This window comes from Durio zibethinus, chromosome 1, assembly GCF_047325235.1.
Source record: "Durio zibethinus cultivar Kanyao isolate XHJ-2024 chromosome 1, ASM4732523v1, whole genome shotgun sequence".
NCBI lineage: Eukaryota > Viridiplantae > Streptophyta > Magnoliopsida > Malvales > Malvaceae > Durio > Durio zibethinus.
In genome coordinates this window covers 37,613,617-37,637,680 of record NC_143162.1, presented here as the reverse complement: position 1 = coordinate 37,637,680, position 24,064 = coordinate 37,613,617, and the positions used below count along the sequence as shown (strand labels likewise).

Genomic DNA, 24,064 nt, shown 5'->3' with positions numbered 1-24,064 from the left:
CTAAATTTGAACTTATTTGATGATCCGAATCACGAAATTCAATTAATTCACACTTGGAATAATATGGTAGATCTTTAACCAATTAACAAAGTGACTGACAGTCCGAATCTTGCAAAGCTGGCGATCGATGAACTTTCTCATGATCATCAGCCCAGTTAGTCATGCATGCCAAAGTAGAAAAAAAAAAAAAAAAAAAACCTTTTTAATTGCCGCGTGCTATGCCTGGTTATCGAAACTGCATGTTGGATGGATAGAGAGTTAGAGACGACTCCCTAGCACGACGGTGGTCCGTGGGAGAACAATTGCTTTGTCTTTCAATTATGCCATGTGTTAACTCAACAGCAGGCTGTGATATATTATATTTTATACTGCGACCAGCTCCGTTTGACATTGTTAACTGTCCCCGTTGCCATCGCCGTCAACTATAAGCTCATCCACGGGGTCCACTTGCTTCGCCAATTAAAGGCTAACACGTGAATTAAGACAATTTCTAATATTGATGCCAACTTTTTTTTTTCTTGATTCCCTTTGTGCTTCGAGTTCTAGGCCGGTGTTAATATATATAAATTTTAAGTAGCGTTTGATTTGAGAAAATATTTTTAATTTTTAATTTTTTAAAATTGTTTTTTATATTTTATTTTTAAAAAATATATTTAATAAATGAAAATAAAAATTATTTTTTTAAATATAAAATTAAAAAAATAAATAAATAATTCAATGATATTATTATTAATGTTATTTAATTATAAATATAATATATATTTATTAATTAATAATATTAAAAAAATATTTAAATATGATAATTTATAATAAGATAAGAAAAAACTAATTTATATTTTTTATTTTCATAATTAAAAATAAAGTTTATATTTGATACACTATTAATATATAAATTTTAAAAACTGTTAATAAATCAGATGATATCACTTTATTAATTAGTAAATATTAACTTTTAAAATAAATATACACTTGAAAGCATATTTTTATTTTGTTTTGATATTTTAATTTATTTTTATTTTTATTTTTTAAAAATTTGTTATTTTCAATTATCAAACACATTTTTACTTATATTTTTTATTTTTTTGAAATATAAAAACAAAAAATAACTTTATTTTTTGAAAACAAACACTACCTAAATTTTTAAAGCATTTGTAAAACAAAATAAACAAATTGTGATTCTTTTACGTACCCTATTGAGTTCTAAATTGGAAACACTAAAAGCAAAGATGTAGCAGATCATGATGAAAGTTTAATTGGGGCTGAAACCCCAGTCGAGGGATTCATGCGGCCTGGGGATTGAGGCCATAAAGGGAAAAGTAGCAAGAGAAAAGCAGGAACCGACTTTGCTTGTTGGTTAGCAATTACAACAAAAGAGATGCTGATGCTAAAGCTGATCCACGTCAATGTATACGTGTTGACGTGGAAGTCACTTGGCTGTGGGATCTTACGGTCATCACTCGCTCTCCGCTGCAAACCCGCACCACCATTCTTCATTTTGATGCTTTCCCATGTCTCCTACAAAGCCGCTGCGTTGCCAAATACACTTCGGCTAAAAATAAGGTTATCGAATCAAAATGTCAGGATGGCCGAGTGGTCTAAGGCGCCAGACTCAAGTTCTGGTTCTCGTTAGAGAGCGTGGGTTCAAATCCCACTTCTGACAATTTTTTTTTCATAGTTTAATGTTTGGTTGAAGAAAACAAAGGGTAAAAAAGAATTATAGTTGCATGCAGCAGACTAATTCATTTTATTGTGTGTTAGTTATTATCGCCCCATCAAATTTGATGGAAAAATAATTCTTTGATGCAGTTTTCACATTTATCAAACAAATTAAGCCCTATTGACAGCCAATGCAGCCTTGGCAATCGCAATCTTTGCTTCAAAACAAACAAATCCTCTACGGTGTATCGACAAATTAAAATATGAAAGCTTTGGAAAAAATTCTCTTTTTTTTTTTTTAAAAAAAAAAGAGAAAGCTTTGGAAAATGGCGTGTCCGAAAGCACATGCAAAAGTTTTGCTAAAGTGAAAATGCCTACGTTGCATGTGGAAAAAAGTCAAAAAGAAAAAAAATAGCATAAAAAGCCATTATTAACAAATATTAAGCACCACTATGGCTATATGGTTTAACGATAGAGAACATGCACATTCAGAATAAGTACATATCTACACATAAAATTGCAAAGGTTAAAAAAGTTAGCTGCTCGAGGAAGACCCATATACTCATTGTTTGTGGCTGATAATAGTTAGGAAATTAAATTATGGCTAGCTAGCCTACCAAATTAAACAAGCGGTTGACCATACATGACTATCACGTTTTTGCATATATAATTGGAGTTTTATTTGTTTATTAATTATTATAACTTATCTTCTTCTAATAGACGTATATATGACATGCAAAAGTGGGAAGTCTACGTTGCATGTTCAAAAAGTTACTGTAGCTAACTTAATTTCCATGTGCCCATGATAACCAGCAGAAAGTTCTTCAATTCCCAGCCGGCACTAGTTAGCTGCCTTTTTTAGACAAACTTATTCATATATACAGAAAAAAATCCCTCAACTCATGAATCCAAGCATGGATGACCAAGAGCTTGAGGCCATTTCGACCTTTGATCCTCCACCATGATGAGAGCCTTTAACTTCCAAGGATATATACAAGTCACATCAGCTAATTTTATGGTCATCTCCTAACGCACTTATCATAAATTTAAGCAGATGGCAAGAGGGATTAAAAGTAGTAAGGCTTGTTGAATTGCTGTAAACAAAATTAGTTTACTTCCTTAATTAACTTTGCATCTGTGGTCAAGTGTGTTAGGCTCTAGGATAATGCAAACGTGTTAATTAGACTTCTGGAAAGCAGAAATCGGGGAGTCAACTTGTCTGCAAACTGCAATGAAATTACATACTCTCAAGTATCCATAGCAAGAAAGTTCTTTAAAGTTTCAACATCTGAGAATGTCCTTTGGCATGTTATCCATCGTGTAAAGCACCCATTTGGATAATTGTTATTGTTATTCTATAATATTTTTCTTCCCATCACTTCCTTTTCCTTCTCAGTCTCACCTTTTTCTGTTTCTTAGGTAAAAGATTTGCGTCATAGCGACAGAAGCCTATATTTGATTTTGAGGACCCTCGAAAAGTAGAGAGAGCTTTTGCTTTTTCAACTTTGTTTCACGAATTTGCATTATCCGTTAAGGTAGTCAGTATCATTCGCATCAAATCCCTGATAAGTGCTCAGTAAAATACCTTGCATTAGGTTAACGGAGGCCATGCCGCCATGTTGATGATATGTCATGTTCTATAGGACGGGAACCTAGACACAACTTTGCTGGGTAAAATCATCATGGGATCCCCACAATATTCGAGTTGTTGAATCGTTTAAATGGTGACATTTAGAAATATCATAGATTCATGGGACCTAAACATGTTTTTGCTTCAGAGCCTTTGTGTTTAATAAAGCTTTTTCTTAAAGTAATGCATGATCAAGTTTAGTTGAAGAGATGTGGAAAAGAGGTCAAAAGGAACATCAATACGTGGATGCATGCAAATATGACAAGAAAAAAAGTAAAGAGTAGAAAGTTTGAAGAGGGAGATTGTCTCAAAATTTGATTTTACCATTGCCCCCAATTCATCTTCTAGAACAGTGAAAAAGGAGTACTCTGTATCTTTGAAACCAGCTGCGATTGCACTGCTTTAATATTTACTGAAAAGAAAAGAGGTAGAACAATGAATTTGCCTAGTGTTTATATAAGATTTTAAAAGAAGCAAGTAAGAAGTGAATAGGGAACCTTGGTAAAAAATCCTCTACTTAGAATCTTAGATGGCCTTCCTCCACTAAAAGAAGCTGAGTAGATGCTTAGACAGATGGTACGTAAAAGTGTGAAGAAATTTTTCTTCCGTACGTGACTTTAATTGGACTTGAGTAGTTCAAAAAAACACTAAAGTTATACGAAAAAAGGGTTGTCGAGTCAGGGATCAGCGCTCAAAACTTGCTCTTGCGGTCATTGGAAACTTGCAAAAACAAGATTCATAGTCAAGAATCCGCACAAAGAACTCATTATTAGTTGAATGGGTTATTATTAATTAGTTCAAAAAAATTACAGATTAGGTATGAATTCTACAAATTTTATAGAATTTATTCATGTCTTCTAAATATATATGGACTTATAAAATTGTTTCGCAATAGGATTGGAAAGTCGGCAATAAAATGATTAAGGTGGGGAGGGATCCTTGTTGCTGGGTTAATGTGATTGAAGTCAAGGCTCATGCAGTCAAGCCTAATAGATCTCTAACAAGTTTCATCTAGAACCCAATTGGATATAGTAGAGAATACTTTAGGGCCAGTAAGCTGAGGCCCAAAATCACGTGACACCCCGATCTAATCTTGAACTGTATAGCCTGAAAGTGAAAGGCAGGTCTCGCTAGCATAAAAGTCGGCTTTGCTATCACTATCAGTTATCCATCCAACAAATGAAGTCGGCTTTTTGGAGCCATCGCCAATCAAGCTTTCTCAAGTAGTAGCTGCCTTACTTTAATGCTTTTAGTCAAAAATGGCGAAGCTTTTGTTTTGAAGTTTAATAAACGAGGGTTACAAGAAGCTGTATGTCCGTAGTATTATTCTAAAGTATCCTTATCCAATAGTACACATCAGAATCTTGAGTTTGCATGACAAGACAGAAGAACAAACGATGCTTTGTTTTCTCATCTTCAACCAAACAGATGCTTCGCTTTGACTACCAACATGTTCGGTGTCGTATGATCACAAGACTCGCCAGACCACCAAACCTTTTGCCATCGCAATTCCGGGGTCATTAACTTTGACTAAAAAAAATTTTAACATAGACCCAACAATCAAAGGATCAATGCAGCAATAGAGAAAATGTCTTTTCCTTCAGAACCTGGACACAGACACACACACACACATATATATATATATATATATATTATATTTAAAAGACCGAATGGAGTCAATTTTCGCAAATTCAACAGGTTATATACAATTAGGCAGGTGAAATATTAAAAAAAAGCAGACATTCTACCTAGCTACCCACATTTTTTTTTTGTCTGTTGGAAAGTTGCATATAAATAATACAAAATTGGAATAACACTCAAGAGTAATAGTGCTTTAATTTGAAAAATTGCAGCCTCCGTGCGCTATAAAACTACTGGATTTGTGCTTGGTGACTCCCGTGAATTTGACGGTTGACTACCCTTTGCTCCTTGGAATGATTTGGCTGCTACGAACTTTGTTTTGGCCGGCGAGTTTTTATTTATTTATTTATTTATTTTATCAATGATTGCTTATGAGAACGAACCTGAGTCCCTGACCCTCCCTTAATTAATGGAGATTCTCGGCCTACTCAGCCATGGATAGTTTCGCGCTTGGGATGTTAGCAATAGGGGCCATAGGCAGGCGTTACCAGGTTCGCAGATTCAGACGTTTTATGTGTCTGCTTAGTGCACATGGTTGTCCGAGCAAAGGCTAATCAAGAACCTTCGAGCACTCTTAATTTCCGCTGCCCTCGAATGGATAAGCACGCACCCACACGCATGATGAAAGCAGCCATGTGCGACCAAATCACTGTGGCTGTGATTAATTGATGTCAACATGTTAAGCCTAATTAGAGCATCTCCACACATACATTAGAGTTATTCTGAAACAATTATTTGTCCAACTAATATTATATTTTAGCTTAATTAAAGCAGGATTACTTGTGAATATGTATGAAAAGGGTTTCACAAATGCATTATGGTTGCTTTTGTGATTGAATTATAAGACAAGATTCCAAATTAAAATAAGCTAAAACAATTCATAGAGGTTAAGCACTTCGCTTCAACCCACACGCAAACACAAATTTTCAAACCAAATATTAACATGCAATACGATTAAAATAAAATAAAATTTTCTTTCTTTTTAGAACCAATGTTTTGACAGTTTTTGCCTCTATTACAGGTCAAGGTAATTATATTATACAAAAAACTATACATATTAATTATTAATATAAAGTCTTCAAATAACATATACTAACTTTTTACCCAAGTAATTGGTTTATTTAAGCAGTTTTGGACCTTGGGACTATATTTTATGACTCGTATTCTTTGTATGTGAACATTGCCAACGACAATATGGACCGTTATCAGTTATCCATTCAACTAAAACTTCGTGCTGTTGCCCGTCCAAATGCAACGAGATGAATTTAATGGTAACCTCCATGGTGGTTGAATAATTATTTTTTTTATGCAATCACCATATATATCTAAAATAAATAAAAAAAAAAAAGAAAAGAAATACCCTAAGTAGCCCAAATTGGCCCTCGTGAAAAAGAAATTAAAAGAACAAGAAACTCAATAATTGGCCGTTGGGATTGGGATTGATTAAGAATGGTCATGACAAATTTCGTACAATCCAAGAAAATATTTATTGGAAATACTTTAGCTCATATAGTCTCGTAACATCGCATTTTGCACTAGTCACCAAATTAGCCTCTTGTAATTAACAATAATAAAAAAGTTCATCTTATCCTCCATAGCTATTGCTATCACAACAAGTTGCATGTAGCATGCTGTTGATAAAAAGATAATTTTACTAATAATAGAATTTGAACGAAATTGTGATGGAATATATGATTAAATTGACAAGGAAATCCAACAAACAGCTAGCCAAATCACCTCTAACACTAATTATTCATGACTAAAAGGCATTACTATAACCATAGTTTAGGAATAACAAAAAAATTAGTGTTAAAATTTGAGTTTTAAATTTATTATTAAATATCATTTTTAAATGAATGTATAAACCAATTTAAATAAATTTGATCCACGTCTTTAATGCTTATCTCATTTAATTATATTATCCATTCCATTATATATGCCTATCAATTGTATTAATTAAATTCCCAATGAAAACACGAATAGGACATTAAACATCAAGACAAAAACTAGCAATAAGAATAATGGATTTCATTTTTCTTAGAAGCAAGTGTTGCAGTAGTTTAAATAATAATACTAAAATATAATGTAAAAATCCCATCCCCTCCAATAATGTAAAAAATTCAACCTAAAAAAAAAAAAAAAAACTAAAATACAACTAAAAAAAGCATTTCTTAAACCTAACTGCTTGCACGTTGTCCGTTGGAATCCCACCCACCACTCTTTGCATGTTGTCAATTGGATTGTTATAAAAAAGCAAATGGATTTTTCTTTCATGATTGGATTCCTCGTCACCGTAGGGTCAAGCCAAGGCCCATCATGATACGGTCATTTCCCACCACCCCAATGGGCTGAACTCTGATGGGGCTTAGCTATACTCTGCTGCGTGTCTTTCCTTTTTTTTTTTTTTTTGTTTACGGGGCCACATGGCCCCCCACCCGATAGATAAAGTTCGTGATAAAGTTAGAACAGTTGCCACGACCACCAAATCGCCATTGTGATACCGACGATTCCCGCAATCGCATGTGATCCGAACACGTGGGTGCAGGTGGACGGTGATGCCGCACTGTCGTCCAACCCACCTTCGTACACGATTGTGCTGTTGATTAGAGGTGACGTTGTCGTTGTTGTTCCCGTGTTCTGTGCTTGCGTTGTTGTCTGCTCTTGTGACGATTTCTGGCTGCAATTTTCGTACCAAAACTACCCGTTAAAAACTAAAAAAAAAGAAAAGAAGCAACGAACAGTAAATATGTGACATAAATGCTGACGTGTTCCAAGACTTCAAAAAAAAAAATTCAATCCCTTCAACTTTCAAAATTACTTTTAACGTCTATACAGATGTACTCTCACAAACACTCTCCTCCCAACAATTATTGTATTTTTTGACACTGACACAGCCTCAACCATAACCAATAGACAGCTAATAATTTTCAGCTACAACGGCTTAAAAGACCGTTCCGCTGCCAACCTACCTCGCATTTGGATGAGGCAGCTACCTTAACTAGATCTTTATTGGAGATACGACAAAAGACAAAATCTCCAGAATTAATGGTCTAGCTCCACAGGACTATAACTTTAACTCAACGGTTAGCTGTATTGGCACGTAAATGTTAACATGTGCCATAGCCGACATAAGATTGAAAATTATTCGGTTTCCCAGAGCAACGTGAAAAGTTGCGCCGTAATTAAGTGACAGATTCTTTACGACAACGTTTATCTTAACAGCTTTTGTCGAGGAAGCGTTCTTTTCAGGACAAAATGATCCTTTACCGCTCAAAAGTGCTAAAACAAAAGATGAGACACTATGTAAAGTAAATTTACCTAGTGTTAGGTGAAGGACAGAAAGTTATCGTGTAATCAGCATTCGCACATGTGAAGGTGCTTGTCTTATCATCATAGGCATAGCTGTATGCGCGTGGGCAGGCGGTCTTAAACACCTCCGAGTATGAAGAAGGCTTGCAAGTATCGGGGGTGCCATACTCGCCGCTGCAACAGTACTGAGGCTGGCTGAATGCCTCGCAAGCACTCTTGCAAGCGACGCCATCTCTTCCGTCTGTGCTCATCACCTTGAGCTCTGAAGGACATGAGCCATTAAGATCATATACGCAGCCGGTGTAGGTACAATTTTGGCCTGTGCCACCCTGAGGAGATACCAACATAGGGATGTTGTAACCATCTACCAAACTCACATCAAAAAAATCAAGGCCACCAAAACCATTCAAAGTAAATTCAGCCAAAGTGGCAGGTGGAGCAGCGCCATTTCCTGAACATTCCAGCTTCCCGGAGCCACAATCACCCGTCAAACACGAAAATTTACCGGTGGAATCTTGGGAGCAATGGGTTCTACCCCAAAAACGACCACCCCATGATGTGGGTGCGGTAATTATTCTGGTTTCACCGATTTGGAGAGTGAAGCCTGTTGTAGACAGTGTTGGAATTCCTGCGTTTGAGAGAATTCCAGGCCATACCACATAATCGCATTTGTTTACTACGGTAAAGGTTGTTGCTTTCACTCCTGTTCACAATGTAACGAAAATCAGTTTAAAAAATCCAAACTTGAAACCTTATCCTGATAATCAACTATAGAACTGATTAAACATCATTCAATGTTCCCAATGAGTACCTGGTATTAACGAATGTGACAGAACAAGAACACAATAAATAACAGCAAAAAATGTAAGTCGGGCCATTAAGCTTAAACTTTGCGAGAAGAATCTTTGATATAATAATAATAATGAGAAAGAAGAAGAGGGAGTTGGGGTGGATGGGTAAATCCCAACACTCTTCTTCTTCTTCAATGAGGGATTGGGAAAGTGTGAGATTCTGCAATGGCGATAAAGAAGAGGTATTTATAGAGGGAAATAGATAGAGCTAAATGTGGGCCCAACCAGAAGTTGATATTGTGTCTGCGGTACCCGATTTTAGTTGCAGTGTTTGGTTGAGAATTGATTTCCTTCCTCCTGGTTTTTTTGCATGTAAATTTTGTGAATAAATACAAATGGTGAATAAAAACAGAAGGCCCTACCCCAAATTAAAAAAAAAAAAAAAAAACACTTTTCATATGCTGAAATAATATTGCCCAGTTCACATTCCAATTTCCAAACATGATATATAATTCACTGAAATCTTTAATTTAAATTACTATTATATTACAACTTATAATAACAAAAAATTGGTGTTGATTATGGTAAAATAAGTCTAATAATCCCTTAATTACCAATATATTCTAATCTAAACAGCTGAAAAAGACTTTAAATTAGTATTGGTTCGTGCGTATACTAAATAAGGTTTAGATAATGACCAATTTAGTGCAATTTGCAGAAACGTTGGCTGCGGTCAAAATTTTGGTCGCCGGCGTTGATAATTGTAATTTGACCGATTATTATGATATTGATCAACATATTCTAAGGTTTTCAAGTTTACATATATATATATATATATAGTATTTTTTTTTTCACTTTTAATGGACTGAGTAATCTTCATTTTCAACAATTGGTCGGTCAACTAATTTTCTCTAATATTCTACACTGCAGATTTAAACATCCCATGAAATAGTAACAAAGTTAAATACTCAAGGTAGTTTTGTATTAATTGGATGAATAAATGCATGTGCATAAGGTGGAATTGATGTTAGATACAAGAAGTAAAATCTAAATTGAAAGATAGCAATAGCATATCTAATTTGGTAAACTCATAAATTTGGTAATTAATCAGGACGAGACACTTCATATACTTCAATTTTAATTTTTCCAGATTCTAATTATTAATGGAAATTTACCCAACCAACAAAGCAATAAGGATGGCAATGGCATCAATAGAAATTGGTGGCAACCTTCAATTCTCAGTGAATTAATACTTGGCATTTATCATGCCAACCTGACTTTCTCCTTCTCTATAAATTCCATTGTTCATGCCGAATTTGACCACCAATTAGAGCCAGTTTTAGAACAAGTTAAGTTTTTCTTCTTACCTACGATCCTATAATGTAGAGTATTTGGCAAAGATAATGACAGAATATCTGCTTTCTAATATGTTTATTTAAAAACTCGGTACTTGTACGCAAATGAAGTGGTGAAAAACGCAAGATTACGACATAAAAAATAACATTAAAAATGATTGGTTAGGTTTATAATGTTGCATTTGCTCAAAATAGATGTTTAACAAATGTTTGAGAATAAAGCTGCCTATATGTGACATTGATATTGCCTGATTAACGTTGGTAACAAAAGGATTATGGTCCAAGAAGCTACTAACAGATCATGGTCAGAATTCCTAAACTCGTATTGCAAATTAAACTATTTTGGTTATTCTTTTTTTGCTATTATGGTTTTTGAGTTTTGGAATGTCAAAAGTAAGCATGAATGTTACCAGTTCTATCCTAATATTAGTCACTACATGATTTTAGTATTTATCTAAGCTTTTCCATATGTAATTAATTTACTATGTTGAAGTCAAAATTCTTTGTGATTGTTCATGTCGTGTCGTTTGATCAAAAGATCTCCAAGATTTATAGAAACCTGCAGAAGTTGCCGGAGTTGGTATTGAGGAGCATGATCCGATGAAAATCAACATTTGGTGCTGAATAGAGAGATAAAGTCTTGAGAAAGTAAAAACGAGAGTAGAATTCTCTGACTATCTCTGTTTTGCAATAGAGCAGCACCACGATGAACAACTTTGACAGATTTTGACATCCATATATCCATTAAGATTTCTTCTTCGTGCTACCTGCCAGTCCCTTGTCTCCAACTGTTTAGTTGTTTATTAAGATCATTAAATCACTTTGTTTATAGTTAGAATAAAGAAATAACGTCAAACTTTCAATATTGCTAACAAATGGTAAAAATTTCATGCAGAAATTGACTGTCCCCCCCACCCCCCTGATGTAGCAGAAAACCAAGTCAAGTGCGGCTGGCTACGTCTCCTGCATGTCCACTTGGTCCCTCCATTATACATTTTAGTATGGTTTTCCAAGGAGACACGTTTTTTCCCTATTTTTCTCATGGGTCTGAAAGGTCAACCTTGGAAACACAATCCTCCGGGTTTACTAAAGATATGACAACGTTTTTAGTGTGGTAGCTTAAATTATATTACTCTAGTCATTGGCCCTACGTTGGAATTAAGCAGAGTGTGAGGTTGTACCAGCTTGGAGAAAACTTCGATCAAGTTTTATAGGTGAAATTCATGAAGATTTTTTATTAAAAATGATTAAATAAAAATTAAAATCAAAAATTAAAATTGATAAATTGAAAGGTTGTTACATAGATTAAATGTGTAAAATTTTAAAAAAAATTTAATAAATTTTGATATATATTTTTAGATAAATATTTTTAGTAAACATATTAACAAAATTTTTAATATTAAATAAATATTAATCAAATTTGAATTATAAATAATATTTTTAATAATTTTTTTACATATTATTAATTTTTACATTGAATTCAATCAATTTATCGATTTATATTTTCTATTAAAATTTTTATTAAATTATTTTTAAAAAATAATTTCACAAATTTCATTTATAAAACTTCACGTAAGTTTTGTCCAGTGAGCAAAAGAAGGAAAAAAATTGCGTCCATTCTCTTTATAAATTAACCTGCTTATTGGTTGAACAGCAATAGATTTATATAACAATTAATCCGTCAATTTCTAACAATTAGGTTTCAGAATGCAAAATGGTCTAACCTGAAAACAACAACTCCAGAGATCTTTGATTCCAAGATATTGCCCTTGAAAATATCTTAGTTATATCTACTCACCGTCTACCTGGCCCAATTGAGATATTTCAATTCTCAGCATAAGTGCTGAAATTTCTTTGGGAGTAAACACAAACAAGTTTTGTTTTGAATATATGTCACGGCAGCCACCGCCTTAAACGACCAGACAACAGCTTAATATTACCGTCAGCAAGCTGGGCACACCAGCTTGGAAGACTGAGATACGGTGATCATGGTGTCCCAAAATTCATGGTTTTTATGTTATTGGCCGCAGGTCGTTCTCGCTTACGGGTATTGCTAGGAATGAACGCTCAGCTTAAGACCGTTCAAAGCCAAACTGTGAAAGCAATGGAATTAATTAGAAGTGATGCAACTTCTAAATTTCTAAGTTCAGTTCAAACCTCCAACAATGCTGTCCATTGTTTGGCAATTAAGATGTGACAAGAATTCATGTAGGAATTTGTCAAGACTATTGTACTTGTCTTCATTTGTGGTTAAAATCTGAGGCACCCCTGTCTGCCATGGGTACTATAAAGTACATTTTAAAAGTGGTTGGCAGGGCAAGGCAACATGTCTGTATTTTTGAGCTAGAAATCACAAACCAATCTGATGATCTGATGTTTTCAGCGGCCAATATCAGGTCTCTTCAAGTTCTAACCTATCCAGTCTCGAGAAATGGCAATATCGAAAAGTTTATTTATTTGCCAACCAAGATTAAATTTATTTACGTATTGCGATAACACTATATATAGTTTCTGACAACTTTTTGCCAAAAAAAAAAAGTGTTCGCCACTCTTCAAAATTTCATTTTAAATTCATGTTTAATTAACTCTAACACCACTGGTATGATAAATTTTTTTATTTCACGACTAGAATCGTCACGTTTCAAAATGGCATCTTAGATACGGAAACCCAACATGGTACAATGATTCCCTTGGCCGATGTGATGAAACTTATCTATGTTGTCGGTACCCTGGTAAGTATCAAAGTCTGGTAGGACGATACGATGGTGATCGTTTGATAGCAAGTAAACTGATTTGAAGTCTTCTTAGAATCCAAATCCTGCTTACCCAATATTTCAGGCCTCAGATCAAATGACAAAAAATTCAAGTTTTTCTTAACCATGCACCCAGAAACTGCAGCGTACTATGATCTTAGCAGTTTTCTCTAAAAATAAATCCTTGACGGATGATGTTATTAGAGTTTTTCTAACCATGATTGCTGTGGGGGACGATAAGTTTCAGCCGCGGAGTTTATCTCCCCTAACCCAGAAAAATGACAAACACATAAAGACCGTAAGACGCCAACATGCTTGTATCATGCTATAATTTACATTATCGGATTACACCCTTTTTTTCCTTTTATTTTTGATTAGGAGGATAGAACGCAAGGGCGACTGAAAATACATGTCAAATTGCAAAAACTTATTTCCAAGAAAATCAAATGAAGGCTGTTACTAAGATGCTCAAATTTGGTCACAGAGAGTTAATCAACCTGCTCATGCTTTACTAGTAAGCTTTCACAACACCAAAATATATGGCCTCTGCTGTTCACTGAATGATATTCACTTAATGTATGGTTGCAATCCAAGCATGTGAAACATCTGAATTTAGTTACAAGTGAATAACATATGTTCATTGAATTCATTATTTTCAGGCTTTACCCATTTGTCGTCCCTCACCTAAAATGTTTGACTCATGGTAGGGTCGTCAGCACTTTATAAAGTCATCAATTGATTGATCAAAGAAAAAATATTTTATGAATTTATGTTTTTTTGCATAAGGCAAGTTGTCGCTTAGAGATAGAAAAAGAGGAATTTTTCTCTAAATATTGGAATCTGGAACCAGAAATTAAGTGTTTGAATATAATTTTCTCAAATATATAGCATCCCTTTTTTATTAATGTCAAAAAGTGGCTATTGGATAACATGTCTCAGTCAAGCAACAAAATGGCATTTTCGTTTCTGCAAGAAGATCAATGAATTAATCTATTATTCTAATTGATTCACGCCTTGCTAAAATGATATTAACATTCAAGAAATTGATGTTGTCGTTGGAATCATTGTCCATGTGTGAACTTGATAACCAAAGAAATGGGTTATCAAGAGATTCGATCGCCGATGATGTTGAAACAGAGGTACAAAAATTCAAAGAAGAATTTCAAGAGTAGAAGCATGAGAAAGCTTAATGTCAAACACTGATTTTTAGCTTTTATACTTAGCAACAGAATATAAGCAACCGTTGATGTTATTGTCAAAAAAAAAAAAAAAATGTTATCACCTGTATTCCACAAAGATGAATTCACATCTTGCAAAATCCAAGCATTATGGGGTTTATTGTCATTTGCTAAAATGCTGAATCATATTAGAAACAGATTATTAGAAGCATTCAAAAGAGGTGTCATCATGGTACTCGTAACCTTCCAACAATGGAAGGTGATAAGAATATTTAAGCAATCTTGATGCGTTTGCCTACAATTTTTTAATCACATGAGCTGATACAAAAGGCAGGCCTGGTGAGAAAATAAAACGCCAATTATTGATGGAGTATCAGGCTTGCTTAAATTAACAGGCAAAATTTTGTTGGTTCGTATCACGACAGATCTGTTATTGTCTTATTGCCGTCTATTTGCTGATGATCGACACTTTCCATCAGCCCAGTGACCTACCACATTAGGAAATATAAATAGAATAATTGTTGCTGACAATGGTCATTGGACCACCAGTAATCGAAACATGAAGAAGTCGACCATAACAAAGAAACTTTCTAGCTCAACAAAGAGTAGGCCAGAGCTTAGGAGTCTCTAGCTTATGTAAAATCCTCAAAGCCCATTAATCATTGTAGCATGTGAAATCTTTCCAACCCAATTAAGCCCAAAGTATTGCTTATTGAACTTCAGTCTGTTTAGTACCCTTTATTTACAAATTGGGCTTGTTAGTACATTTTGTGCTCTTAGAGAAATCATTGAACCATTGGGTCTGTTTGGTCCATTTTTGTTGCATTTAGGGAAATCATTAAACATTGGGTTTGTGGGGGTTCATTTCCTAAGTAGCGGAAAAATGAGTCTTACAAAAAAAAAAAAAAAAGGGTTAAAAAACTTACCTGTTAAGACAGTTTTATCAGTTAGCAGCATATGCCTCTTGGTCTCAAGGATTTTGCAATTTCTAAGACTTATTCTCATCATATGTAGCACAATGTCCTTCAGAAAATGAATTAATTTGTGGTACGAAATAATAATGTAAGAGGTCAAGTTAATCAGAACTCTATTCGTTCGGTAATTGCTTGGCGACGGTATGCAGAAAACGTACGAGGGACTTTTTGGCACTCATTACCGCTGCTCCTACTTTTGCCTTGTCTTCCTCCACAGTCACGATTTGACTTTGTTCTTGAACCATTTGCACTTTTCGAACAAGTTTACGCAATTCCTGTCAAAGCAACACCAACCTGATAGATGAACATGAAAGCAAAAGCAAAAATGCACAATAATTATAAATTTAAGAGAACTAACTGTAAAAGAGAAATATAAAGTTTTCATGTTGGCCAATCAAACGATTGAAAGTTAAAGAATTTAGATGAAATGAATTATGCCTAACTAGCTCCAAGTGCACGTGCTGATCAAAACTGTGTTCTGTTCTCACTTGAATTTTCTTTCAACATCGGGTTTTGATGGCTTTCTTCTAGTTTCTTTGTCATTCAAAGAAAAATCTATATCAACTAACATATTCTTCACTTAAAGAACTTTTGGGAACAAATAAGAAACATTTAACTTGGAATCAAATCGACAACATGACATTTAGCTTACCTGACGATCAAAATCAACACTGTTAACTGAATATACTTCATTTGTAATTTCAATGTCCTTACTGATTAACCCATCAAACCATCTATTTGCAATGTTGACAAACTCCTGTGACCTCTGCATGGAAAAAGCTCAAATAGTAAGACAAATACAACATGTAATCAGCTTAAGCTCCCTCATTACAAGTCTTCAAATCAGAAAGTGTAATTCAAACTTAAATTACACTATGCTCAAATTGATCATCATCATCATCATCATCATCTTCTTCTTCTTCTTCCAGGATTTGTGTCTTTGAACCAGCTAAAGCCTGCAGTGTTTGCTGGTCACCTATTTTTGTAGCCTGAATCAAAGTATCCATCAATTCGGGTTCCACTTCCCGCAGCAGTTTCCCTAACACACAATTCATTCAGTGTCTAAAAAGTAAGCTCACGTAACATAAGCTTAAAGGTTTAATCACCAAATCATAAGGGAACTACTACAGTGACAAAATAGAGATTGTGAAAGGTTGTCGGACTTGAGGGTGAATGTCAGATACGAGTAAGTATACAACAAGGATATATGCAACTTTTTCTAAGTTTTCCTATATATTTGGAGGGTCATACCCCCATACCCATACTCATAGGTTATGAGTTAGACATCTATACTTCAAGGAAAATGAAGCATTGAAGCAACGTAGAAAGTAAATCAATTTGGGCAAATATAGTTCTTTTCTTACCAATATAATTGAACTGCCTTCGTTTTCCCTCTTTAACATCAGGCCCTAGTCTCTGCAACCAAAAGGCAAACACCTTGTCTTCAAGAACATATTTTGCAACGAAAGACTAAGACACTCAAAATATAATACAACAAAAGGTCAAAACATAAAAACTTTGACTTTGCCAAATACCTTAACTAACATTAAAGCATCGAACACATCTTGTTCGAGAGAAGCCAATCTAAAACATACACAGCAAAAAATTAAACAAATAAAACTGTTAGCTTTCAATGTATAAAATTTCAAAAGTTTAAACACATGTCAGTAATAAAGACGTGTTTTTTGGGTTGCACTATACCTGAGGATTCGTTTGATTTGAGGGGTGGAGAAGGAAGCAAGGTCCATGCCCCAACGGACGGCCCGTCGAGCCTCGCGCTTCTTCTGGTTGCGGCTCTTCTTTACATCGGATTCCGAGTCGCTGGTCTCCCCTTCTTGAACATCAGATGGAGATGGAGCATTAGGTAATCTGACTCCGCGTGGGCGGTGACCGGCGTTTCCACGAAAGGTAGTTGAAGTGGCAAAAAAGAAACAATGTGAGAGAGTTTCAGTAGATAATGTTGGTAATGGAGGGTAAAGGAAACGGTCGAGTGTTGTTCGTGAACAGCAGCGTTGGTGCTGCTGCAATTGCGGCCATTGCCTTAGAGGCCGTATCAGCCGTGCCATGCTCTGTTCAACCAACGTTCTGCTTTGAAACGCACGAGCTCCGGTGACACTAATAGTAGCCAGCGTTTTGAACGCTCTAGCGTTTCAAGACACAAGCCGCCTGATGGTGAGAACGCTAAGTGGTAAATCATTGAACTTGTGACACGTGTTCTCCACTATCACTCTTGTAAAAAATTAAACGAAAAAACATCTGGGTTTATTTGCTGTTGGCCCAAACTTAAGCATAGGCTTATCAGCCTTAGTGTATTTTATTCGCTGGACGGTAGAGGTAGTGTCTCATGGTCGAAGAAGAGGAGAGTAATGAATTTTAAATTGATTGTGTATTAAAATTAATATTGAAATATAAGAGTTTATATTTTTTTAATTGATGAGATAAAATCGTGAAATCAATGGATCAAAGCGATAATATCTCATAAGTTAATATAAATTATGACATTTGATATCAGTTTTAAAAATACTAATGATGCGTCACGAGAAATTGTATACTTTTGTTAGAGTAAGAGAAAATGTTACTGTCTTAAAAGAATCATAAATTTTATATCGGTTATGTATTAAAATTGATATTGAGATATAAAAGTTCATACTTTTCAATTTTTAAGTAAGATAAAATCGTGAGTTTAACGAATCAAAATGAATATTTCTCATAAATTAGTGTGAATCATGACATTGGGCTTTTAAACATAGTGGAGCATATCGAAACCAATGCCCGCACATGGGTCTCAGGCCGCCATTGCACATGAGCCCCTTACATTGGCTTTCCATCACGTAATTTGATTGAAATATGAAAGAGTGAGATTTTGGTCACTTTAGATGATGACCAGAAGTGTAAACTAAGGTTACACATGATTAGAAAAGCAATATTACAAGAATAGTGGAAAGGATTTATCTCCTTTGAATTTGCACTATACAACCAGTCTGTCTTGAGGTAAGAATTTATGAGTTGAGCTGATAATTCAACTTCTACATCAAAGAAGTTGAAAATAAGATGGTCCAAAGTAGTGCAGGAGCTAGGAGGAAATGACTGAATGGAAAAATGCCCTGTAGATATATAATGCAGCCAAGATCAGTAGACTTCAACGTTCCATTGTTCTGCTTTCTTCAATTGTCTCTTGTATTCAATCCAATCAATACCTGGAACAAGTAAAAGTCAGGAGACCAAATCATGGTTTCGCAAACGCTGGAACCAGATCTGCTCGTCATAAAAATTACTATCTTTGGCAGCCAAAGAAGTCAAGATGTCATCGATTCCCTTTTCCATTCCCTTGAGCCCCCACATATAAACATAGGTGTTATCTTTCTTGAGCAATTCCCATAGCTCATCAGCATACTGAGCCATTCGGGTTTGAATATACGTCTTCTCACTTGGTCATTTGTTTGTTCTCTACTCACGGCATAATCCACCCTGAAGTTATCTGGTGCCTTCTCCTTCATCTTCTCAAATTCCCGAGTCGAAAGCATGAACGGATAAAACTTCTAATCCTATATATTCCAGACAGAGAAAGAATAAATGAATATGTAAAGGTTAAGAAAGCTTGTCTCCTTGTAGAGGAGTGAGCTACTGGTGGGAACACCCAAGAAGAGCCAAGCCAACCCATTAAACTGCATTTCATGCCAATAACAGGTCAAGTACTTAATCATAACTTGCTAATCTGTTTTGTAAGCTTTAGATGTTAAACCTACATTGTAGTCATCATGCTTTTCAAAAATCATCTTCCATAAGAATGAACGGAAAGGAGCAATTCCAGTTCCAGTTGCAAGCTGCAACAAGGAAACCAAACATAAATATGTTAAAAAGTCCTTAGCTATATGATACTCTAGAAAGAGCTTATAAGGAAAAGCTACCATTATGATGGTGGCGTTTGGATCTTTTGGCATAAGCATCTCTTTCCCAACAGGTCCTGTGATCTTCACTTCAGTACCAGGCTTCAAGTCACCTAAATGGGGCAATGAAAAATGCTAAATGATAATAAAACTATTTCGCGGCCAATGCTCTGCTGCTAAAATGACAATGCCTGTTGCAGGTGATTATGTTTAACATAAGAAAATTTTCCCTAGGGTCTATAAGCTCCATAACAAAAGTATCAACTTGAAATTTGGAAAACATTACAATGATTTGTCATGAAGATCGTTACTTAGATTTCTCCCCTATATGATCTCTTGTATATTTTATTCAAGATAACAGTATTGAATGTGCTGCAAGCATGATCAAAGTGAGGGTTTCCTTAGAATTATTACCCTGGAATACTTTCAGTATTGTTAGCGGAGGAAACTGAAAAAACAATAAACTTCAAAATCCTAACAGAGGAAATTTGAGCAAACTCCTTTCACTCTCTCTCCTTGTTCATTGGTGTATACAAGCCTTTTGACACACAAGGAAACCTGCAATTACAAGCTCATCAGGACCACATTAGATATCATTCTTAATAAAGAGACAAAAACCTTAGAAAACCATAGCATCCACAATAAAAAAAATTGATCCTAAAAGAAATATTTGAAGGAATCAGATCATTACAGTTTGAGAATTGCCAAAGTCTCCCAAAGCACTGCTAGCGATAGAGTCCAATCTACGTTTGTGGGTTTTCCGTTCTTGTCAATACCGTCAGGAATGACACCAATGGATTGTCCTTCTCTGTAAGGTACTTCCCCTGGGTGGAATGATCAAATGCACAAAGCTAACTCAAAGGCCACCGCACATTGAAAATATTTGCTTTCAAATATTAAAACAATTAGCTCCTAAGTTGTTAAAAGCTCACCTTCGGTACTAAAAACCATGTGCCAAGTCTCCCCTGGGGCATCATCTCCAGTAATTCTGGTGTTGAGAAGGCACTTTCCAATGTAAGGATCCTTTGGCTTGAACTTCTTAACAACACCCTCGTCATCTTTCTTGGAAACTTTTGCTACTTTTGCAGGAGCTTCTGTAGTGACCTGAGCTCTAATTGAAACCACATTTCCACCAACGCTGACATTCCTGGCGTACAAGAAACTCTGAAGAAGAACCAGCCGACATAAGTACCAGAACAAATAAGTCAATGCAAATATGCTCTCTTCTTAAGGAAATCATACATACCTTGTTGAAGTTGATTCTTTCAGGGATTGTGATTGAATTTTTTAATGACAAAGAAGATGACTTGGAAGATGGGAGAGATACTGCTGCATTGACTGTCATTGCCATTGTTTTCTGGCACAAAAAAGGAATCAAATAGGCCTCTAAGCAAAATTGAGGCCTTGAAATTGGAGGAAGAACTTAATTGAAGTAGAACCAAGAAGAAAAACACGACAAAAAAAAAAGGTTAAAAAGAGAGATGAAAAGACAATAACCTGGGAGAGGATTACGGATTTAGTGGATAAGAGAGGTGGACAAATTCAGTGGCAGTGAGTATTTATGGTTGGAAAGCATTTCAGTTCAGATTCTTGGGAGATAAGTTTGTGGTGAAGTTAAAAGGATATAAATCAGACATTTGTACTTGCGACCTATTCGATTTTGACATTATTATTAACGAGTGAAATTCAAATAATTCAAATTAAAGAGTAAATTGAATTTAAATATTTTTAATATTTTATTGATAATTTATGATTTTACTTTCAATAGACATTTAAAAGCCTAAATTAGCTCGAATATAAATAATTAAAATTAAAATTTTTATTAAATAAAACTAGTTTAATCAAGTAAGATTAAAAAATTCCCCAACCCTATTAATTAGAATCGGCTATCCCTCCATGAATCTGGTATTGAAAGAACTTAATTGTTATCCGTTTGACTTTGCTTGATTTCTAGTTTAACATCTTTGAAACCCCAATTCATGTCCCCAATCTAGTCCGAGTGGGATCTATGCAACTTAGGCTCAAAATTTAACTATAATGTACAGATGGAGACTGGGATTTCAGTAGTCTAGTACTATTCAACACCAAAATTTCCGGCATTGTATGTGTGTATATATATATAAATGAAACTGAAACCATAAAACTAAAAGAAACAGAACACTAAAAGCATAGCACAAAAACCAAACTTTTGTAAACTCAGGCTATAAAAAAGTCGCCTGTTTTAGTTCAAATATTTTTATATTTACAAACAGAATTAGCAGAAATCAGTAATTCCCAGAAAGCCGAAAGGCCCAAAACAATGAAAATTAGGGGACAAAATTTCCTCTAATCACCCTGTATTTCTAAGTATATCCCTGAACTTAATAAATTTTTATCCTAAGCTTTACCAACATTGATCAGTTTCCCAGGTTCGCCTCGTATAACCAGAAAACCCAAAAGACATCGAACTAGCCATCGATGATGCGGATTCTGACATGGAAAATGACCGCCTTAGCCTGAACAACAACGTTCGATCATAATCGGCGCGTTTCTCAGGATCAGACAGCGTGGAGTAAGCTTCATGAACTTTGATGAAGTCTAGTGATGCCGTGGCGTTATTTTGACCGTTAGCCGAGACATCAGGGTGTAAAACTCGCGCCAATCTCCGGTAAGCAGCCTTGATTTCCTGACACGTGGCGTCCATCTGAATCCCCAATACCTCGTACAGTGAAGATGGAGAAGCAAAGTGGGAAATCGTTCTCTCAGCCGTGGATGTACAAGCAGCGGAGATACGTAGTGGTCGGAACCGGACAAGTGTCGGCATGGAACTGGGTTCCTTGATTGAAACTTTGGGGCCCATGAAATGAGCGAAGGAAGAGCTAAAAGAAGCCACGGTAGAAGATGCTGAAGCCATTTTCTGATGCGTTGATCGTTTGTTGTTTGCTTTGAGTTGAGTTGAGTTGGGGAAGTAGCCAAATGGGTAAGGGTCTTTATAGATTTGGCCAACCAGGGTTAGCTCGATTGGGCTAACGCATTCCTAAGAAGCTTATCCATTTGGACATTTCGGATTGCTGACTCAGAGAACCGTCGGCGTTTCAGAATCTTTTACGGCATTTAGAAATTTCAACCCACGATCACTATTTGTCAAGCTGGATAGACCATTACTTTTTGGGACTTCGTGGATTAACTTTATAAAGTACACTGTCTTTTTAGTAATTCCTCCTAGTTCAAATTTGTTAATGATTAACTTAAGATTAAAATATTTAGATAGTATTTTATTTTTAGAATATAATTATTTTTTATTTTTATTTTTTAAAAAAGCAAAAAATATGAATAAAAATGTATTTAGTAATTAAAAATGAAAATAATTTTTTTTAAATAAAAATGAAATTAAATATAAATATAAAAATAAAAAAAAATGTTTCAAATTGTAAAATGAAAGATCTACGTTACTTTTTTCTTATGTTTTACAAGTTATCATATTTACAATACTTTTTAATGTTGTTAATTAATAAATATATATTATATTTATAATTATATACTATTAATAGTAATATTATTGAATATTTTATTTTTTTCTTTATTTTTGCATTTTTAGAGAATAATTTTTATTTTTGTTTATCAAATACATTTTTCAAAAAACAAAAAATAAAATATGAAAATTATTTTCTAACAAAATAAAAACAAAAAAATATTTTCTTAAACCAAACAAAGCTTGGTTTGATTTGCTGATAACCCATGAGGCAAAATTTTAAAATTTTAAATTCAAATTTTAGTTCAATTTATTTATATAATTATTTTTAAAAAAATTACTTTTAATAAATTTAAATTTTAAATATGAATATTTGTAAATTTTTTTATTCTTAAATTATATATTTTTATACAAAAAAAAATTAATTCAAATGAAGCTCAAGAGGATTCTTTTGAATAAGATTAGAATTCAAGATCTTTCTATTGTAACGACATTTCATAAGAAAATGAAATTTATTGAAGTTTTGAATGTGAAATTGTTATATCCTAATTAATAGTAATTAATTAAACAAAGTTGGTTAGCAATTTTTAATTTGTTTGAAAGGGATCTTGCAAGACTTAAAACTACAATAAGAACGACAACGTTGTCTTAAGCTCTCAGCTTATGACAATTTTATTTTTAACTGAAAATATGATAGTTTACGACTTAACATTATATGTATTTATCTGTGAAAATTCTTTCCCTTCCTAGGTTTAATAATTTTTAATCTAATATATTTCAAATAATAGAATAAAGTTTAAAAATTAGCATCAACTTTTCAAATAGCTGATGTAACGGTGAAAAAATTGAGTAACCGAAATCTTTTATTATTTAAAATTATTACAATTAAATATCTAATATTTTATTCACAAATTATATTATTGTTGAATTCGAAACTTCTTTGTGATGAATGAAAATGAAATCTTATGAAAAGGCAAATGCATGAAGCCGACACATATAAAGTCAAATCATATTTTCTACTATAAACGCGTTGAGGATACTTCTGTAAGTTCGCGAATAGACAAAAAGAGTACTAAAACCCTAGCCAATTGGCACCAGTTGGCCAACCTTAGCCGGTTTGACATGAAATCAAGCTGACACTAAATGGATATGAAGCCGTATGGCGTGTGGGGTTAACAGGGATGAATTCGGAAAGGTGAATCGTGTGAATTATCATCATCCACTTGAAGCCATAGCTATATCTAATCTATAATCTATCTACTTGGTGTTTTACAAGTGGATAGTCCGGCAAGATGTCCGTGTAACGTTCGTGTTTGGTTCTATTGAGTTATTTTCCCAGATTTGAAGTCCTGACCTGTCTTCGTCGTCCCAGTTTTGACCCTTGAGCATTGCAACACAATTTTGGTAAATTAAAGGCAAAAACCAATTATATTCAAGTA

The 24,064-nt window shown here is 34.4% G+C and overlaps 2 protein-coding genes, 1 non-coding gene and 2 pseudogenes across 6 annotated transcripts; 1 reads left to right on the top strand and 4 right to left on the bottom strand.

The window, feature by feature from the left end:
• The first annotated feature begins 1,576 nt into the window (after positions 1-1,576).
• On the top strand, positions 1,577-1,660 carry TRNAL-CAA (transfer RNA leucine (anticodon CAA)). The gene has a single exon. It is a non-coding gene; the product is annotated as a tRNA-Leu (tRNA).
• Positions 1,661-6,934: 5,274 nt separating this feature from the next.
• On the bottom strand, positions 6,935-9,386 carry LOC111312825 (pathogenesis-related thaumatin-like protein 3.5). Its single transcript, XM_022913476.2, has 3 exons — positions 9,048-9,386; positions 8,246-8,939; positions 6,935-7,604 (listed from the first exon to the last, which is right to left on the bottom strand). Exons 1-3 carry the CDS (start codon positions 9,112-9,114, stop codon positions 7,388-7,390), a joined length of 978 nt encoding a protein of 325 aa, XP_022769211.1. The 5' UTR covers positions 9,115-9,386; the 3' UTR covers positions 6,935-7,387.
• Positions 9,387-15,260: 5,874 nt separating this feature from the next.
• Positions 15,261-17,456, bottom strand: LOC111311419 (kinesin-like protein). Of its 2 annotated transcripts, none has more exons than XM_022910799.2 (6): positions 16,989-17,452; positions 16,823-16,871; positions 16,652-16,703; positions 16,160-16,326; positions 15,940-16,053; positions 15,261-15,562 (listed from the first exon to the last, which is right to left on the bottom strand). In XM_022910799.2, the coding sequence occupies exons 1-6, from the start codon at positions 17,351-17,353 to the stop codon at positions 15,401-15,403; spliced, it is 909 nt and encodes a 302-aa protein (XP_022766534.1). In that variant the 5' UTR covers positions 17,354-17,452; the 3' UTR covers positions 15,261-15,400. The 2 variants fall into 2 exon arrangements, with proteins under 2 accessions (XP_022766534.1, XP_089596628.1); XM_089740502.1 differs by having other exon boundaries at positions 15,325-15,581; positions 16,989-17,456.
• Positions 17,457-17,969: 513 nt separating this feature from the next.
• Positions 17,970-21,197, bottom strand: LOC111312814 (ferredoxin--NADP reductase, leaf isozyme, chloroplastic-like; annotated as a pseudogene). The gene is made up of 9 exons (XR_016346885.1): positions 20,421-21,197; positions 20,107-20,338; positions 19,866-19,998; positions 19,654-19,732; positions 19,196-19,287; positions 19,034-19,111; positions 18,891-18,952; positions 18,563-18,797; positions 17,970-18,484 (listed from the first exon to the last, which is right to left on the bottom strand). The product of XR_016346885.1 is annotated as a ferredoxin--NADP reductase, leaf isozyme, chloroplastic-like (transcript).
• A 146-nt stretch (positions 21,198-21,343) lies between these two features.
• LOC111312815 (chaperone protein dnaJ 11, chloroplastic pseudogene) lies at positions 21,344-22,216 on the bottom strand (annotated as a pseudogene). Its single transcript, XR_016346883.1, has one exon. The product of XR_016346883.1 is annotated as a chaperone protein dnaJ 11, chloroplastic pseudogene (transcript).
• Between the last annotated feature and the right edge of the window lie 1,848 nt (positions 22,217-24,064).

Bases quoted from the DNA above. Each gene is read 5' to 3' on its own strand.
- LOC111312825 (XM_022913476.2), bottom strand. From the start codon at position 9,114: ATGGCCCGACTTACATTTTTTGCTGTTATTTATTGTGTTCTTGTTCTG. The intron at 8,940-9,047 runs GTACTCATTGGG...CATTGTGAACAG, and splicing joins GTCACATTCGTTAATACCAG to GAGTGAAAGCAACAACCTTT. The intron at 7,605-8,245 runs GTAAATTTACTT...CGAAAATTGCAG, and splicing joins TGTCCTTCACCTAACACTAG to CCAGAAATCGTCACAAGAGC.
- LOC111311419 (XM_022910799.2), bottom strand. From the start codon at position 17,353: ATGGCACGGCTGATACGGCCTCTAAGGCAATGGCCGCAATTGCAGCAG. The intron at 16,327-16,651 runs GTAAGAAAAGAA...ATTGTGTGTTAG, and splicing joins AAGGCAGTTCAATTATATTG to GGAAACTGCTGCGGGAAGTG. The intron at 16,054-16,159 runs GTAATTTAAGTT...TTTTCCATGCAG, and splicing joins ATGATCAATTTGAGCATAGT to AGGTCACAGGAGTTTGTCAA.